The sequence below is a fragment of the Cannabis sativa genome, chromosome 8 (assembly GCF_029168945.1).
Source record: "Cannabis sativa cultivar Pink pepper isolate KNU-18-1 chromosome 8, ASM2916894v1, whole genome shotgun sequence".
Taxonomy (NCBI): Eukaryota; Viridiplantae; Streptophyta; class Magnoliopsida; order Rosales; family Cannabaceae; genus Cannabis; species Cannabis sativa.
In genome coordinates this window covers 35,153,189-35,172,339 of record NC_083608.1, presented here as the reverse complement: position 1 = coordinate 35,172,339, position 19,151 = coordinate 35,153,189, and the positions used below count along the sequence as shown (strand labels likewise).

General features: G+C 30.1%; 2 protein-coding genes across 2 annotated transcripts; both read right to left on the bottom strand.

Moving 5' to 3' along the window:
* Positions 1-9,129: 9,129 nt before the first annotated feature.
* On the bottom strand, positions 9,130-10,257 carry LOC133030577 (uncharacterized). The gene has a single exon (XM_061103367.1). The coding sequence runs from the start codon at positions 10,255-10,257 to the stop codon at positions 9,130-9,132; it is 1,128 nt and encodes a 375-aa protein (XP_060959350.1).
* Positions 10,258-10,266: 9 nt separating this feature from the next.
* Positions 10,267-11,814, bottom strand: LOC133030576 (uncharacterized). Its single transcript, XM_061103366.1, has 2 exons — positions 11,355-11,814; positions 10,267-11,132 (listed from the first exon to the last, which is right to left on the bottom strand). The coding sequence occupies exons 1-2, from the start codon at positions 11,812-11,814 to the stop codon at positions 10,267-10,269; spliced, it is 1,326 nt and encodes a 441-aa protein (XP_060959349.1).
* Positions 11,815-19,151: the final 7,337 nt, after the last annotated feature.

Sequence of the window (19,151 nt, the reverse complement as noted above, 5' to 3'; positions counted from 1 at the left end):
ATTATCTAAAATAAAATGACATACTATACAATAAAACTTATATACCATATAACATAAAATATATACCTTACAATAGAAATATATATAATAATGACAACAAATAAAAATAAAAATATATAGGATGCTAAGAAAATTATATATCATGTCAACAAAAGTACAATAGAAAATTAAACTTAAATATTATTTAAAAAAATTATATACCGTATAATAAAAAATACATATACCATACACCAAAATATATATACAAAAAATAATAATAATAAAAATATAGATAATAAAAACTATACATATGGGTATATATATGTAGTATACTATACTAACCAAAATATATACCACAATTAAAATATATATACCATGACCATTGTATATAATAAAATAAAAACTAATTAAATATTATTTAAAATAAATAATTATACAATCAAAAAATATAAAAATAATAATTAAATATATGTAGCATGTCAATAAAATTATATACATACATTAAAATATTTTTATTATGCTAATAAAATTATATACCACTATTATACATATCATAATAAGAAATAAATATCATCTAAGAATAATTATATACCATACAACAAAATAGAAATATACCGTACAACAAAATTTATATACCAACAACCCGAAATAACTCATAAAAAATTAAAAAAATTGACATAACTTTAAAATAAAAAAGATTTTAACAAAACTAATATAGAGATACCATAATGTTTAAATAATTTGCTTCTAATTCTAAAAAAGTAAAAAAAAAAAAAACTAATGATTTTGAAATAACGACATTTACTAACATAGTCTTATGATTTAGGGTCATTTGCTATATTTTTTTTTAAATGAGGACATAAACTAACATAGTCCTATAATTTGGGGCCATTTATTATAATTTTCCTAATATTTTTGTCATTTTAGTATATACCCAAAAAAAGCCTTTTTTAATATCTATAATGATTCAAAAAATTCAAAATAATTTATAATATAGAAAACAAGATTCAAACAATTCATTTTACTCGAGTATAAAATAAATAAAAAAAAAAAAAACATGCATGCAACAAAGTGTTTAAATTTTACTTTTAATGTGTTAATTTTTTTCTCTCTTTTTTTTTTAATTTCACAAAAAATTTGTAGGATGTTTTAAATTATTGTGTTGTACACTTTATACGAAAAAAAAAATTAAAACTATTTTGATGTCGAAAATACAAAAAGTGTATCGATAAACTCTTTTTGAGAATGCAAGGTAGAATTTCCAATATTTGTGTTTTCTTCTAATTAATCATTTTGACTTGAGCTTGTTTGGATGACAATTTGCAAGATCATCAAAGCAGTTGAGACATTTTCATTAAGTGGGGTAGTAACACCACTTAGTCTTGACAACAAGGTACCACCAATACTAAAGTGGTGGAATTTGATTGACCAAAAATTGACCCGCCAACTCAATCAAACCTAAATAGATATGACTTTTCTCTAAATATTAAACTAGTCAATTTGGCACGCTTTCTTGCATTTTCCCAAATTCATACACATTTTATTTACCACTTTAACATTCTAGTGTTGCAATTAGAATCTTCTGTTAGACATTTATATGTATAAACTGAAATATATATGTTTATGTATAAAGTGCAGAATTAAATCAAACATATATATACTATGAATAAGGATCGAAATACCTCCAGCCATTGAATCTTTGAGCTTTAGTCCCACATAAGCATGATCTGCAAAAGAAACCGATTGATGTGGGTAATCGGGCTTCCTCGCTCTCTCAACTCTCTTTAGATGGAATTTGCTGTTATGAACAGAATGAGTGAGGAGCTCGGGGACCGAGACCCTATATTTATAGGTGAGATACTCCATCAGTATCTGCGCCACATTAATTGTCAGAATATTTTGACAATTAATTCAGGAAATCAAATCAGGTAATGAATATAGAAATCTGACCATATATAGAATATTACATAATTGATTTTGTCCAGATTCAATGAATATAAAATATTCATTTATCAGAAAATCAATTATTTATTTATTTCCTTAAATAGAAATTTATTTCTTTAAATAGAAATATATTTCCTTAAATAAAAATATTCTTATATTCTCCCACTTGGTCAGCATTTAGACTAAAACATTCAAACCCAAACGTTTCTCATTATATAATAAACATACGAATCATAGCGACATGTCCTCATTATAAGTCGAGTATTATCTTCCATGTATTACGATATATTTATTATATAACAATGTACTTTATGTGGCAATATACTTAAGTGAATAAACCCTAACCCTTATGTTTATTCAGGTCCTCTTACGATAATTTTCTTAGATGAAATTAAGGTGCACATAAATATGAGAAAATATCAAAATTAGAGTTTCATTAAATAATTTTTGGTTGTACAAATAAAAAAAAAACTGCATATGGGTTAACTGAATCCCATATTTACTTTATGATCCTTGAATTTGTGTTGCGGCATGCCTTTAGTCAAGGATCTATGCGATCACCCAATTCAGTTTGCGTGATTAATGACCACTTATCACGCCTTTTTTTTATGGCTAAATACTTAATGTCGATATGCTAGCTTCGACCAGTACTCTTAGAGTTATTAGCCATAAATATTGTAGCTGAATTTATCGCAAAATTTTCTTAATGGCCTAATGAAACTGTAATTCTGAACTCTAGGCCTACTATGAAACTCTATAATACATCATACGAGATGTATCCTCAAAACAATAAATGAATCTGACTTCTATAGTGGAAATAACAATCAAGATTCTCTACAATATAACTTACTGGTAATCTTAAGGACGTAATAAAATATTGATTTATGTGAATCAATACAACCAGTGAAGTATGTTAGAATCTAATTGGTTAACTATATTTCTAGATGGTCAATTCATCTTAAAATATGTATGAATATAATTTTTAGTATCTTAAAGATACCTCATCACTTTATATGAAAAATAAAGTGGTCTTAACTTTAGTTATTCTGATACTACTTAACGATCCTGAAACAAATGTAATGCAAAGTCTTATTCAGACTCTTAGGCATACATTAGGCTTCTAAAATAGAAGCAAATGAATGTTCTTAATTTATTCTCACTCCAGATCATTTTTCAGATGCTGGTTCCAGTTGAATTTATCACACTTAAAGATAAAAGTTATATCTGATGAATAATACATAATTTTATTTAATCAGAGATGCTGTGGCTACTCTCTAATTAATTAAAATTATATATATTATTTATATTCCTTATCTCAAAATAATAATTTAAGATATGAATGATTTCAACTTATATAGAAAACTTTTATCATCATTTGCAAGTAACATATTGTCGACGTATAAAACAAATATTACTCCCACTAACTTTCTGGTATATAATTATTTCCATAATTCTCTTTTCAAACCTAAAGGAAAAGATGATATAATACCAATTTGTGAGATGTTTGTATTAATCTATAGGTAGACACTTTAAGCTTGCATATTCTCACCACTTATTAGAGGAAAATCTTTATGGTAGTCTGTATACCTTCTCCTCTAGTTCACTGTTTAGAATTGATTAATGAATTAAAACAAGCAACAAATGCCAAGGTCTATAATAGAATCTTTTATAAAAAATAAGTGAGAATGCAGATCTCCTTTGTTATTGATTCTTATTTCAAAATGAACTTCTTAGCAATGAATATTCTTTTATATCTTTATGTTTCTCAATGTTGCCTAATGAAGATTATTGGTGAAAAAATCTATGCTTAATTAATGTTCTCCACCCCATTAGGTAACTTTACTAAAGATAAACTTTATTGCTCTTTAAGATATTCATTTCTTCATTCGTGGCATATTGTATTACAACTTCAATTCTTTATCATTCTATAATTTAATTTGTGTCTCAAATTAATATTGTAGTTGAACTCTTATTGTACAAAATGTAATCACTAGAAAACATTGATCTTATTGTTCTAATAAGTCATCTTAAGGATGGACCAACAAACTCTTAAAAGAGCAAATGGTTCAATATGCATGTTATTTTAGCAATTACTAAATAACATAACTTATTAGAATTTTATCAATGGCTTGTAGATTATTAATGATTAGTTATGAATTCTCAATAACCATTAACCTTAAGGGTTGTTGTGAATCATAATTAATCTAACACTTGAGGTGGAAGTTTGAGAAAATATGAATGATCTTTCTCTAAAACTAGGTTCCTAGATTGATCACTCCCACTGATCAAGTCAATTCTTAATTCCACAGTTCTAGTGTTGTGAGATGGATAATAAAATATGTAACCCTTAAACCTTATAGCTTTTCAAATGAAATATGCTCATTTATGGTTTTGGGCCCAGATCTTTTCTTCGACAATTGTACTCTAACTATATATGGGTATTTATAAAATGTGTACATGTCATCCAGTCGGTTTTCAACCTTATCACAACTCAAAGTATATTTGAGAAACAACTTTGGTTAGAACACGATTCGATATGTACACCCCCATTGAAGAGTACTATCAATAGACAAAGATTTAGGAAAGTTTGGAGTTGGCTATGTAGGCTCCACCCCATGTCCAAAAAATGCTTAGTTTCTTAAATCTGTCACACACTATAATTTGGGTGTACCAAGCATATGTATCGGGCAATGAACCCATGCTTTTAAAGAAACTTTGCAAATAGACTGTGAGTTTATCCATACTCACGAATTTTAATGTAATATTCTCCATTTTATATTTGATCTCACTATCTTAATATGCAAAATGCACCATTTCTCTACTTAAGATTTAAATGTCTTTGAAACATATAAATCTATACTTTTGTAGAAAAATTATTTATGTGAGTAATCGTTAAAAAGGAGATGCAAAATTTGAGTCCATGTCTTCAAAATTAATTAACTTGTATGATTTCTAATATGATAGAATTCTAGTATGCACCGATTTTGATTTGTTGGAATACATATTCTTAATGAAATTCACACAAGTTCTAAATAAAGTTAGTAAAATCAAGTGTAATGAAGATCCCCACCATTTACTAACATTTATTCTATTTATGGAGATATGTTCCATAATTTTTGGTGCTATAATGTAGAAGAATTTTTATTAATAACACATTTTTTTATTGTCAGATTGAACTTGCATATCTTTATGATTGACATCATTTGTAGTAAAGACCTCTAAATGTGTCTAAATCAAGTTTCAATAGAATCTTGGAACATAAAGGTCTTTGCCAATTTTAAAACAAAGCCACTACTATATTGTTTGTTCCTTAAACTTCTAAATGTGAGAACTTATCTTGTTTATGGATAAGATTTGCTCACAGTTACTGACTTTCTTAGGTTTATTTGTAAACCTTGCAAGAAATTATGAATTTGGAATAACAATCTAAAATAATCCACTATGTGTTAATAATCACATTAACTATATTAGAATGAATTCATACACAATAAATTAAAATTTATTGGTGATAATAAAGTGTGATTTATTTTTCTTAATTAAACAGTAAAAACTGTACTTTTTAGATTAAGTTATCAGAATAAATTTTTGGAAATTTCTACTCGTATGGAAGAAATTTATGAATAGTGATGTAATAAAATTACATATATAGTTTTGAGGTTTAAATGAATCATGTTTTTACCAATAAATAAACATGCTTACATATGAAATCTTATTAAACAAAAATTGCCTGTGGGCTAAATTTTTAATTTAATAAGATTAGATTTAGATGTAGATTATGATAGATTTACACAATTTATGAAAAAACTTAAAGTTTAATATTTCTATCTTAATGAAAAGTATGAAACACTTAATTATTTATAAATGTTTCAAAATTTTATACTTTATGATAAAATTATTAAATTAAATCTACATAATTTCATGTGGGATAAATTAAGAGAATTTAATTTAACATATTAATTGTGTAAATATAATAAAATCCCTGTAGGGTAAGATTATTATGTTCACATAATTCATGTCCATTATGTGATCTTGATCCACTTAATGTATATAATTTTATATAATTAAGGATGCTGTGGCTACTCCCTAATTATTTAAAATTATGTGGTTCACTAGACACCAAAGTATAAACTGAAGATTAAAATTTTACTAAATCCAAAATTGTCTGTGGGCTAAATTTTAAATTTAATAAAATTAGATGAACTTTATGATAGATTTAATTAAACAATTAGTTTTGGAAAATGAAGGTTTATTATCTATCTTTAATTAAATTTGTGATAACACTATTAAATTAAATTCCCATAACTCCCTGTGGGGTAAATTAAGAGAATTTAATTTAACATATTATCCTAATTAATTATACAAATATAATAAAATCCCTGTGGGGTAAAATTATTATACCTATATAATTAATTACAAGTTATGTCCATTAAGGTGAATTTTAATTAATATATAATTTTATACAAATAAGGATGCTGTGGCTACTCCCTAATTATATAAAATTATATTTTCACTTTGACATTAGGTATTGGGCTCTACCTAAAAGTAATTTCGTTATTAACATAATAAAGAATCACTGAGATTAGTGCTCCTAGTGTGGTCGTCCGAAGATCATTAAAAACCGTTCTAGATATGAGCATTTGTCCCAAGTTCATGTTTTCTTATGTCAAACCACAAAATTACTTACATTTTATTCATATTTTATTCATTTTAGGAAGTTTTATGAATATTTTATGAATAATTTTATGAAGTTTTATGAAACTTAATGTGCTATATAAAATATTCAACCTATCTTAATGTTTGAATATTTCTAAATATATCTAGCACTATAAAAAGAATTTATGTATAGCATTTAAATCATACAAATCAAAATTAATTGTATTAAAAATAAGTTTGCCAAATAAATACAAATTAATACAATTATTGTATGATAATAAATTAAATGCTTAATTCCATGATATGTAATTAATTATGCATTTATAACCATATAATATCTTAAGTATTTGTACTAATGATTAATTTGTATAAATAAGGTAAATATACAAATTAGTACAATTAATTATATGAAATGAATTAAATACAAAATTAAAGAATATACTTAATGACAGATTATCAATTAATTTAATCAATAAATTACTTAATTGGTAAATAAATATAATAATTGCACACTTAATTGTAGAATAATTAAATATTCACATTCTTAAAATATCACAATTATTGTAATTACATGTAAAAATAAAGCATGTAATTAATTTACCAAGTTAAAAACTTTCCATAATAATTTATTACTAAATAACATATAATATATAAAGATATATGTTAAATAAGAATGGAAAGTTTAAACAAATGTAATTTAATGGACTAAATCAACAAAAATAAGGAAATAAAATAAAATTCCAAAAATAAATCAAAATAATAAAATTTCGGAATTTTCTTAAATTTTTCTTAATTTTCCTTTTTTTTTTTTTGAAAAATCTGCCCTGAAAAACGACACGTCGTACGGAGTCGGACTCAAAAATTTCATGCTGAAAACGACATGTCGTTTTTTAACATTAGAGAAAACGACATGTCGTACGGCCTTGGGTTCAAAATTCATACTTAAAAACGACATGTCGTTTTCCTCATAAGGAAAAAACGACACGTCGTACGGAGGTGCCAAAAAAAAACTCTCTACTTAAAAACGACATGTCGTTTTTTATGTCGTACGGAGTCATCTCCTGCCTCCAACCGGGTCAGTTTTGACCCGTTTACTGCGCGCGGGTCCGCTCGACCCAACCCAAAACCCGACCATAAAACTATTTTCCGACGTCTAAAAATCATGAAATCATTTCCAAAATGATCTAAATGAATAAATTAAGACATTCATATAGATTTCATGCATCGAAAACACGTAAAATAAAGACTTTAAAATCACCAAAAATATCGGGTCCGATTTTTTTTTTTTTTTTTTGAGATTTCTTTATTTTTCAAAATGAGTTTTCATGCTTTAGAACAATCTATATTAATGTATGAATGTATTTATTCATAATGTATAATGTATATATAAACATATATACATATATATATACAGAAAATAAAATAATGTACCGTATGTATATATATAATCATGAAATGTATATATGTATATATTTATATATAGCATTTAGGTATATAAACAATATGATATAATGAATATATGAACATATATATATACAATATATATACCTAATGAAATGAAGAAAATATCTATATATATGTATAAACTGTATATGAATATATATATAAACTGAATGTATATGAATATATATATAGATATAAACTAAATGTATATAGGTATATACGTATGAAAATGTATATATATAATATGAATATATATATATAATATGAATGTATATACGAACCCGAAAACGAATATATAATATATATATGAACACCGTATATACGTATATATATATTAAACTCAAACTAAATCAAGGCAGAGATATATAATCCGCTCTGATACCAACTGTTAGACATTTATATGTATAAACTGAAATATATATGTTTATGTATAAAGTGCGGAATTAAATCAAACATATATATACTATGAATAAGGATCGAAATACCTCCAGCCATTGAATCTTTGAGCTTTAGTCCCACATAAGCATGATCTGCAAAAGAAACCGATTGATGTGGGTAATCGGGCTTCCTCGCTCTCTCAACTCTCTTTAGATGGAATTTGCTGTTATGAACAGAATGAGTGAGGAGCTCGGGGACCGAGACCCTATATTTATAGGTGAGATACTCCATCGATATACGCGCCACATTAATTGTCAGAATATTTTGACAATTAATTCAGGAAATCAAATCAGGTAATGAATATAGAAATCTGACCATATATAGAATATTACATAATTGATTTTGTCCAGATTCAATGAATATAAAATATTCATTTATCAGAAAATCAATTATTTATTTATTTCCTTAAATAGAAATTTATTTCTTTAAATAGAAATATATTTCCTTAAATAAAAATATTCTTATATCTTCGACTTTTCCAAAAAAAAAAAAAATTAGAATGTTCGACCATATTTTTTGCATAGGCTTGATAATTAATTCATATGTATATTTAAGCTTTTCTTTAGGAACAACAAGCAATTGACACTAATACTATTCTTATTATGTTTACATGTCCACAATTTGTTTTTTTTTTTTTTAAGAAAAACGTGCAATATATTAGCATAAAAACAGTTAGACATGTCGGTCATTACAGAAAAGATTGTCGGGCAAGGAAGTCGGAGACAAAGTTCCAAACCTCTGATGGGGAAAAGCCCACTTGGCCACATTATGGGCCGCAAAATTACAAAGTCTACTAACATGTTCAAAACTACAACCGATAAAAGAGGGAGAGATTCTGTTACAAAAAGAGACATAGTTCGCAAGCTCCCAACAGGAATCTTTCTCATTGAGGGCATTGATCACTACCCTCGAATCACTCTCAACAATAATAAAATGGAAACCTAGAGTCCTAGCCGCCTCTAAGGCTAAACAGCACGCCGCCGCTTCCCCACACAGAGCATCAGCAAACTCCAGTTTAGAAGTAGTAACCCAGATCACCTTGCCAACGTGATCTCTTGCAACCACACCTGCACACATGCTATCCAACCCGACTCTGATGTCGCAGTTCAGTTTCAACCAATCCTGAGGGGGAGGACGCCAAACATCCGACGAGCACAACTTGGGGCAAGGGAGTAAGTAAGCTTGGTGATCTGCAAAAGAAAAACGAATAGTGTCAATGCATTTAAAAATATCAACAAAACTGTTGTTGTGTACCTTTTCATTCCGAGTTTGCCAAATCTTATCAATAATTATTGAAGCATAAAGGAAAGCCTCCTCAGCATTAATGCCTTTGCTTTTTAGGTCCCATAAGAACTTGACCCAATCCCACATTCTAATACCAGTATCACAAATAGGGTAGATACCCCAAGGGGTTGACCTCCATAAGTGAGAGGCAAAGTCACAAGACAGGAAAAGATGCTCCATGGTTTCGACTGCTGCTCCGCACAAAGGGCACTTGTCATCCTCAATAGGAAATTTTCTTGCTATGACCACACGGACAGGGAGAGCCTTAGAGAGGATACACCACCAAAGAACCTTGAGCCTCTCAGGGATTTTACTGTTCCAAAGCTTGTTCCACAAGGACGGGGCGACCTCACAAGAAATCACTCGATCTGCAGCTTGGGCCCTATAAGCTGACTTGCTAGAAAAGTAACCATTAGATTCTAAGGTCCAGAACCAATTGTCCTCTCCTATGCCTGAAGGATTGCCTCCTTTCAAGATAGCCGAAATAGTCTCATTATCAAACAAGCTGTTAAGCATTTGGATATTTCATCCCCCATTGGGCAGCAGGAGATCAGCAACTTTTAAATCCTCATTCAGCAAGGGACCTCTTGGCCGGGGTAAGAAGCCTTTCTTATGGGCTATCCAAGGGTCATGCCAAACATTAGAATCCTTACCATCCATTATTCGCTTACAGGCACCCTTGCGAATAATTGCTCTTGATTTAGTCACATTCTTCCAAAACCACGAGTCCGAGGCTTTCGGATTGCAATCCAAAAAGGGTCTGCCTTTAAGATATTTAGCTTCCAAGATCCGACAGCATAAGGATTGGTTTCCTGTCAGAAGGTTCCACCCCCATTTAGCCAAGAAAGCCTGGTTTATTTCTTTTGATTTCCGGAAACCCAACCCCCCTAAAGACTTGGGGAGGCACAACTTGTCCCATGCTTTTAGGTACAGCCCATGATTACCCTTCTCAGAGCCCCACCAGAAGTCACGAACCAAGCCGTCAATCTTCGTAGCAAGACGGTTGGAAAGCTTAATAGTTTGCATAGCATGCATAGGAAGAGAGAGACCTACCGATTTGATAAGCATCGCTCTTCCCACTTTTGAAAGAGTCTTAGCTTTCCAACCATGTAATTTCGAAGTCAGGTTATCCAGAATGAAGTTAAAGTCAGCATCCTTTTGTCTCGATCTGAAAAGAGGGAGGCCTAAATACTTGACATTTCCTTCCGGAGATCCTATACCCAGCATAGCCTTGATCCCTTGTTTCATGTTGTTGGGGGTATTCTTACTAAAGAAAATGGATGTCTTCATTTTATTCACCTTCTGACCAGACCAGGAGCAAAACTTCTCAAGACAATCCCAATATCCTTTGGCCTCCTCTAGATTGGCTTTACCAACCAGAATGAGGTCATCTGCGAAGAAGATATGGGATATAATAGGGCCCCCCTACTCAGCCTGATACCACTAATAGATCTCTTAGCTTGGGCATCTTCCAGAAGCCTAGACAAGATGTCCGCCGCCCAAATGAAGAGGTAGGGAGAAAGGGGGTCCCCTTGACAAAGACCACGCGAGGGGATAATCTTTCCAAAGGGGCCTCCATTAATGCAAAGGTTGAGGGTGGTGGTAGGATATACACTGGGAAACCCAATTCCGAAATTCCGATGGCACCCCAAAGCAATCAATAACATGATCAATAAATCTCCAACTCATCTTATCATAAGCTTTCATGAGGTCAATCTTTATAGCAAACAGACATTCTCTGCCTTTTTTCCGATTAAACGAGTGGATAATTTCCTGGGCAATCACATTATTATCATGAATATTCCTCCCAGGCACAAAGGCGGCTTGAGTAGGGCAGATGAGTCTAGGTAACACTGACTTGATTCTGTTAGCAATAATCTTGGATATTACCTTATAAACCACATTGCAAAGAGAGATTGGTCGATACTGGCTCGGTCTCTTAGGGTTCTGAACCTTAGGAATAAGGACAATATTGGTAGCATTGACACCTTTGTGCATACGTCCTGAGTGGAAGAAATCCAAGACTGCTTCATAGAAGTCATTCTCAATTTGTTTCAATTTCAAATTAAGCATGAAAAACAATTTTACCAAAATACATAACAGAATTTTTGTAATTGAAATTTTTATATATATTTTTTAGCAACGTATAATATTTAAACAATGAACACATTAACCGAATTATAGTACCAAAGCTTACATGCACAAGTGGGAAATGGAATATATGTGTAATTTCAGTTTGAAAACTTAATAAAGGGTCAAGTCGCTAATTTAGTATAGGACCAAGCATTCAAGTATATCAGCAAAATAATTAATTAATCAGCCAACAACTTGCTTTGAAATATAAATAGCAAATTTATATTTATAAATAGCAAATTGAGAAGTGGAAACAACTAGTCAAAGGGTGTTCGGCCGGCTACGATTATGTCCTGATATTCTTTAAAATGGGTCACACGAATTATATGAGTGATCCTAATGTAATATTTCAATTAATATCTAAATTCAAGCATATAATAATAATAATAATAAAATTGGGTTTTAACACTAATCTCAGGAGTGTTCATTGGATCATATTTAATGGATTTGAACTCATCCGTTCCAATCCAATTATTTATTAGATATTGGATTTTTCCATCCGATCCAATCCAATTGAATTGAGTCATCCGATCCAATTCGATCCAATTGATGTATTGGATTGGATCGGTTCCATCCATTAGATGCTTTAACTAGTTTTTTATTGGATTGGATTGGATCCATCCATCTAATGGATGAATCAAATCCATTTTAGCCACTATTTAGGCTGATTTCATTAAAAAGAAAAAAAAAAATATAAAAACATAATTTAAAACCTAATAATCCAACATAGATAATAAAATAATATATAAAATATTAAATAAAAGGAGTGTTTTCAATATTATAGTTAAAATTGATTTTATTTAGAAAAATACCTTTAAGAAAATAATTTACACAAATACCGTTGTGCCACATCAGCATACATACCGAAAATCAAAATAATTACCAAAAATAGAAAAAAATTATCGTTTCCAGGAATTTTTGCTTTTTGGGAGTTTGGAAAAAAAAGTAACCATTTAGTTGCTTTTGATGTGAATAAGATATCAATTGGTTATTTTTTTACTAAAAAATTTATTTCAAAATTTTACGCATATAAATAATAAAATAATCATTTTAATATGCTAGAAACATATATTTTTTTGTCTCCAAAAAATGACGACTAATATTAAAAGAAACTTTTTTGTTTTTTTTTTATTATATTTTTAGGGTGTGGTAAATAGTGGCATAAGTACCCAAAGTTTTAGGTTTGTAAGTGGCATAAACCTAATGATTTTTTTTAGTGGCATAAGTACCCAATGTTTATAAAACTGTAATTTTCTTCCAGTTTCATCAGTACAGACTCTGTTATTGTCTTAAACAGGACACATATAAGACCCAAATTTTAGATTATTTGGTCTGGATGAAAAATATGTAGTATCAAAATCTTTTTTTAATAAATTTAAAACGGAGCCTGTACTGACGAAAATAGAGAAAAATTACAGTTTTACAAACATTAGGTATTTATGCCACTAAAAAAATCATTGGGTTTATGCCACTTACAAACTCAAAACTTTGGATACTTATACCGCTATTTATCCTATTTTTAGGCTATATTATGTTATTTTATTATTTAAGATACCTTAAGATTACTTTTTTTTTTCTTCTAATGTAACGATTTTTAGATACTATTCAATTTATTTACAAATTATTTTATAAATCTATTGAAATAGTTTTATAAAAATAAGTTTATTTTTATATAATTTTGTAATATCTTAATATAAAATAAAATAAAAATTAGTAACTAAGTTGTTTGTTACATTAAATTTTATTAAAATTTAAATGTTGTTTATTTATTTATAAAAAAAAATATACATAAAAAATTAAAATATTTAATAATAATAATAAAAAAGAGAATATTTAACAAATTTACCATCATTATTAAAAAAAATAACTTTATTTGAGTCACATTAAAATAATAATAAAAAAAGTAATTAGCAAAAAGAAAAAAAATAAAAAAAAATAAAAAACAACCTGTAGGCTTCAATACCTAGAAGAGAATCACTAATTAATTTTTTATAATCTTTAAAAGATTTGTAAATATATATATTAAAAGATGATAGGAAATTGTGAAAAGAAATATTAAGACAAAATGATATTTTTTTTGACACATATAAAAAGAGGAACAAGACAAACAAAAACATAAGTATACATAATATAATGAAATTTTTACACCCAAAATACAATTTACACACTTTATTACTAATAAACCTACACACGGTTAAAACAACTTTTTTACCTTTTCTCTATATTTTATTACACATATACCACATGCACATCAAATCCATGCACCAGACACGCGCGACTTCCCTATCAACCATCAATCAACTCTCAATCACTTCCCTCTCTTTTTTTCTTTTGTTTTCCTTTGATTTTTATTTCTTTTCTGCTTTTTTTTCTAAAATAACAAGTAACCTCCATTGTTGAACCTTAACTCCCCACGATTCCTCCACCATTTTTCCCTCTCATTTTTGTTCTTCAAAATTTTTTTAACTCCCACTAAACCAATCCCATAACCGTTTTCCCACTTTCTTTTTGTTTCCCAATCTTTATTTAAAATGACTGTGACCCGTTCATCCTCATCTCGTTCCCTTGTTCATAAAAAAAATTCCAAAATGGGTTTGAAATCACTAGCTAATAAAGCTAAGGGAAAACGTCCTATTATTGAGGAGGAAGACTCTAATTTTGCTCCTCCATTAACGAAGCGTGGGAGAGCTCATCCTAAGAAGAAAACAAAGCTCGGTGTGCAAGAAACAATGGCTGAAGATGTTTCCAAGAAAAAAGTTAATGTTGGTGCTGATGTTCGAACCGAGGTTCGGTTTCATTTTCGTTTCCTCCATTTTGAACATTTACTTGTATTTCCATTTCATCGTTTTGGTTTCTTCTGGTTTCTAAAATTTTAGGGTTATCATTTTAAAATTTCGTTTGGTTCTCTTTGGATTTTTAGGGCTTTAATTTTGTTTGATCAATTTTATATTGTTCTTTTTGTGGGTTTCGCATTTTAGTTTGTTTCTTATTTCTTTCGTTTAATTTTTGTTGTGTTTTATGTTTTGTTTGTGTTACTAGTTTTTTTTAGATATTTTGAAACATATGTCTCGTTTAGTGTCTCTAATCAGTGGGTTTTAGTTTTATCCTAGTTTTTTTAATAGTTTAATCTGTTTATGTGTGATGTGTTTTGGGAATATTATTAGGTATAGTTGTTTGCTGTTATTTTTTAGGTAACAATTCGATTTTAGATGTTTGTAGTTTATATTCGTAGAGTAGTTTCTGTTTGTCAGTCTGTTTTTAGTTTTTTTATAGTTTTATTATAGTTTATATACTTGTTTAGTTGCAATTTATATTTATTGTTGCCATGTTTGTTAACTTGCAGGTCTAGGATTACAAATTTAGTCCCTCTGATTATTACAGATCCAAATGTGTTTGCACTAGCAATTTTTCTGTTATTGATAATATTAAGAAAACTTTATCTGTCAATTTACTGTCTATGTTTCGTGAAACCCACTTTGGTCATTTTCTTGATATACCTGAGTATGTTTTCCACCCCCAAGTTGTACATAGCCTACTGTTGAGGGAAGTGTATCAGCCCAATCCTAAAGAATTTTGGCCTAAGGTTGCTGGCCGTTGCATACGGTTTAGTGCCGAGGAGTTTTATTTGATCACTGGAATGATTGTTTTGGTGATTGCAACAAGTTGTTGTTTTCCCAGGAATCAAACCAGTTGGTTGAGATTTGTTTCCGTGGTGTAAAAACCATTAACCATAAAGCTATTGAGGATGCTTTTTTGGGTAGTAGGTGGGGTTTGGACAAGTCTCTTGGTTTGAAACTGGCTGTGTTGTATTTTATTCAATGTTTTCTTCTTAGCAATACTCTTGATAAAGAAGTATCTAGGTTTGATCTAGATGATGTTGATAGCAGTCGTTGGGATGAGTATTGTTGGGGTAGGGAATCCTTTGAATTGACTATTGATTCATTCAAAGGTAGAATTCAGCATGGGATTATAATGAAAAATAGGAAGGCAGAGAAGGGAGGCCAGTATGATCGTTGGTATAGGGCTTTGGGATGTCCGTGGGTGTTTACTGTTTGGTTTTATGAATGTTGTCCTGCCATGGTAAACACTTTCTGTAAAAGAGTTTCATCTAGGATTCCAAGAATTCTGAATTGGAGCAATACCATTGTGACCAAAAATCCAACTCTTAGAGACTTGAAGGACAAGATTTTTGATTTGCCGTTGAACAAGGTAAAATTCAGTTTCTTTACTGTTTTTTTTTTTTTTTCTGTTTTGTGCTTTTTGTTAATATTTGGTTATTTAATTGTTTTTGTTTCATTTTTTTATTGTGTTTGATTACGATGTTCGTTAAAGATTAAAAATATATGTCCTGCTGATGAAGAGAGGCAAAAGCTTCAACTTGAAGGTTTATTTCTTGATGAATCTATTGATGACCGCAGTATATCTAAACAAACATTTGAGAGTGGTTCATCTTTAAAGAAATCTGATTCAGATGACATTGATTTGATGAAATCTAAGTTGGAGCTAGTCATTTCGAATCAAGAATCCTTGGCTGAAGACTTCATTTCCTTGAGGTGTTTTGTTGATCTTAATTTCAAGCTTGTAATGACTGTAATTAAGGATATTCAACAGAAGGTTAATGCCATTCATCGTCGTCCTTCTGATGAGGTATTTAATTATACTTTATTGTTTCTGTTTTTACATGCTTTGTTTTTAGTTTCTTTACTGTTTTAAGTTGCATTTGTGTTGTATGAATCAGGGAAAGTCATCTGATGACTTCGTAACACAAGATTCTGATGATGATGATGATGATGATGATGATGATGATGATGATGATTATGATAATGATGATGCTGAGGATGATGAGAAGGAACTGCCTGATCCTAAAAATATTGATTCAGACTCCGATGATGGTGATGAGCTGGTTAAAGATGGTGGTGATGCTGATGAAGATGATAAGGTTGTTAATGATGTTCCTGCTTCTGATGTGAATCAATCTGAGGCTGTTGCAGGCAGTGATGAGTGGGCTAAGGATGTTGAGAACCTTAAGGCCAATGAGTCCAGTTTAAAGGGGGATGATTTTTTCGATGGTTTAAGCCAGCTTGAAATTGATGATGATCAAGTTGTGTTGGCTGGTTTAGAGGCTGTTCGTAAAATCAATGTAAGTGTATCTTAATTTGTTTGCAAGAAAATTATGTTTTATTTTAGTTGCTTGACAGTTTAATGTTTGTTTTGCAACTGTTTATTTTCTGACTTTGTTTTTTCTTTAGGTCCCAGAACCCAATCCAGATGTTGTTGGTGAAAAGACTGTTGCCATTCCTACTGATGAAGAAGCTGAGGACACTGTTTCTGATACTCCTCTTTTGGATAAGAGAAAGCGTGCACCGGCATTGAAATCGCCTTTTGTTGATTTCGGGTCGACTGATGTGAGGAGCACTCCAATGGAGGTAATGTCCTCAGATTCTCAATTAGGAGGGGATTAGAGGGATTTTAAGATGATTACTTATGTGAAGGGCCTTTATGCTCTTAACGATTCATTTGCTGATCCCGTCTCTCTTGAAATTGAGACAAAGTTTGACGCTTGGGTTGGTCAAGGCTTACTAAAAATCCTAGGTGACTATTTTATTCTTTCTGTATTTGTATTCTGTTTTATTTTTCAACTTTATTTTAGTTTTTCTTCACAAATTTCATTTTAATATAATTTTTTTTGTTGTTTGTTTGTTCTTTTAGGCATTTCAATTGTTATGTTGATGGTGCGAAGAAATTTTCCCCAGGGTTTAGATTAGGTGTTGATTATGTTGAGGATAAAACCTGGTTTTATCATTTGGCTACCTGTGATATGTTTATCAATGGCTCGGTAAAGTTTCTATTTTCTATTATAATTTATGATAGTTGGTTTTAAGTTGTTTTATCAATGTTTTTAAGTTTAGCTACTGTATTCAAGTTTTTAAATAGTTGTTTAACCTTTTGATTTGTGTTTCTGTATTGTTTTTGTTTCAGCATATGAACTCTATATTTTATTACCTTAGGAAAAAAGGTAAATATTCTTCTACTGTTTTATTGAATTTTGCGATAACTGATTGTCTTTTCGATGATTCCATTCTAGCGATGTACCACAAGTTCAACAAAGCTAAGGCAATGAAAACTAAGATGTCGCACATACATGCTGCCCACCCAATAGCGCATTACATCTGAGGTTTGCGAATTCCGTGTTCTAAGCCTTGGTATGAATTCGATCATGTGTTATTCATCATAAATCTTAGGAAGGAAAGCCATTGGATTTTTGGTCGTCTAGACTTGAATGAGGGGATTTTGTTTCTTTATAATTCCTTGAGGACTGCCAAAATGAATGCTGCAGCTAGGAATGCAATGAAGGCTTATTCTGTGTTGCTCCCTTTATTTTTTGATCTCCTTGGATTTTGGAAGAATAGGTCACATGCTCTTGATTTAGGTTCTGACCCTAAACTCCTCTAAGAGTTGTGGAGATTAGTGGTCTTCCGTCTCAGCAGAAAAAGTGAGTTGTTTCTTTTAAGTATATTTTATGTTATTTTTTAGTTGCTTAACTGTTTTTCATTTTCTGGTTATTAGTGATTGCGGAGCATTTGTGGCTGCATTTGTCGAGTTCTTCATCCATGGAAAAGATGTTCCTACGGATTTTGACATCAAAGTTTATCGTAATCGACTTGCTGCCCTTTTCTTCTCATATGGGCAAAGGAAAATTGATGAAAGTATTGATAGCAAGGATGAGAAGCAAAGCAAATCTTCTAAGGCTTCTAAATTGAAAAAGTAGGGTCTTTTAATTGTTGGGTTTTGTGCCCTAAATAAAACCTATTATAATCTGATTAGTTATCAATATAAGAAATTTGAAGTGATTTATGTTTGCATGAATTTTACATGCTTATGGTTTAATATGTTTAATATATGCACAAAATCTGTTAAGTCCAGAACATATATTTATTCACAATTACAGTATTGTCAACACAGTGGAATGTGATTGTGATTATATGATTCAAAAGAATAAGTCCCTGTTTCATCAATGTTTTGGATTTACACTGGTGTGATAATCAGCGTTGATGTGTACTTACACTTGAGTAAGTGTTATGTTCTTTCCAGGACATTGGTAAAGTATACTAGTTTCGAATGTATGGAGTATACATTGGACTGGACCGATATTGAACTTAGTTAAGATACTATAAACTTACCGTTGTATCTTTCCAAGTCAATATCAGTAGTTGATCTTAGATTAAAAGAATCTAAATCCTGATATGCTTAGGCTCAACTCAGGAGTGCTACTCATG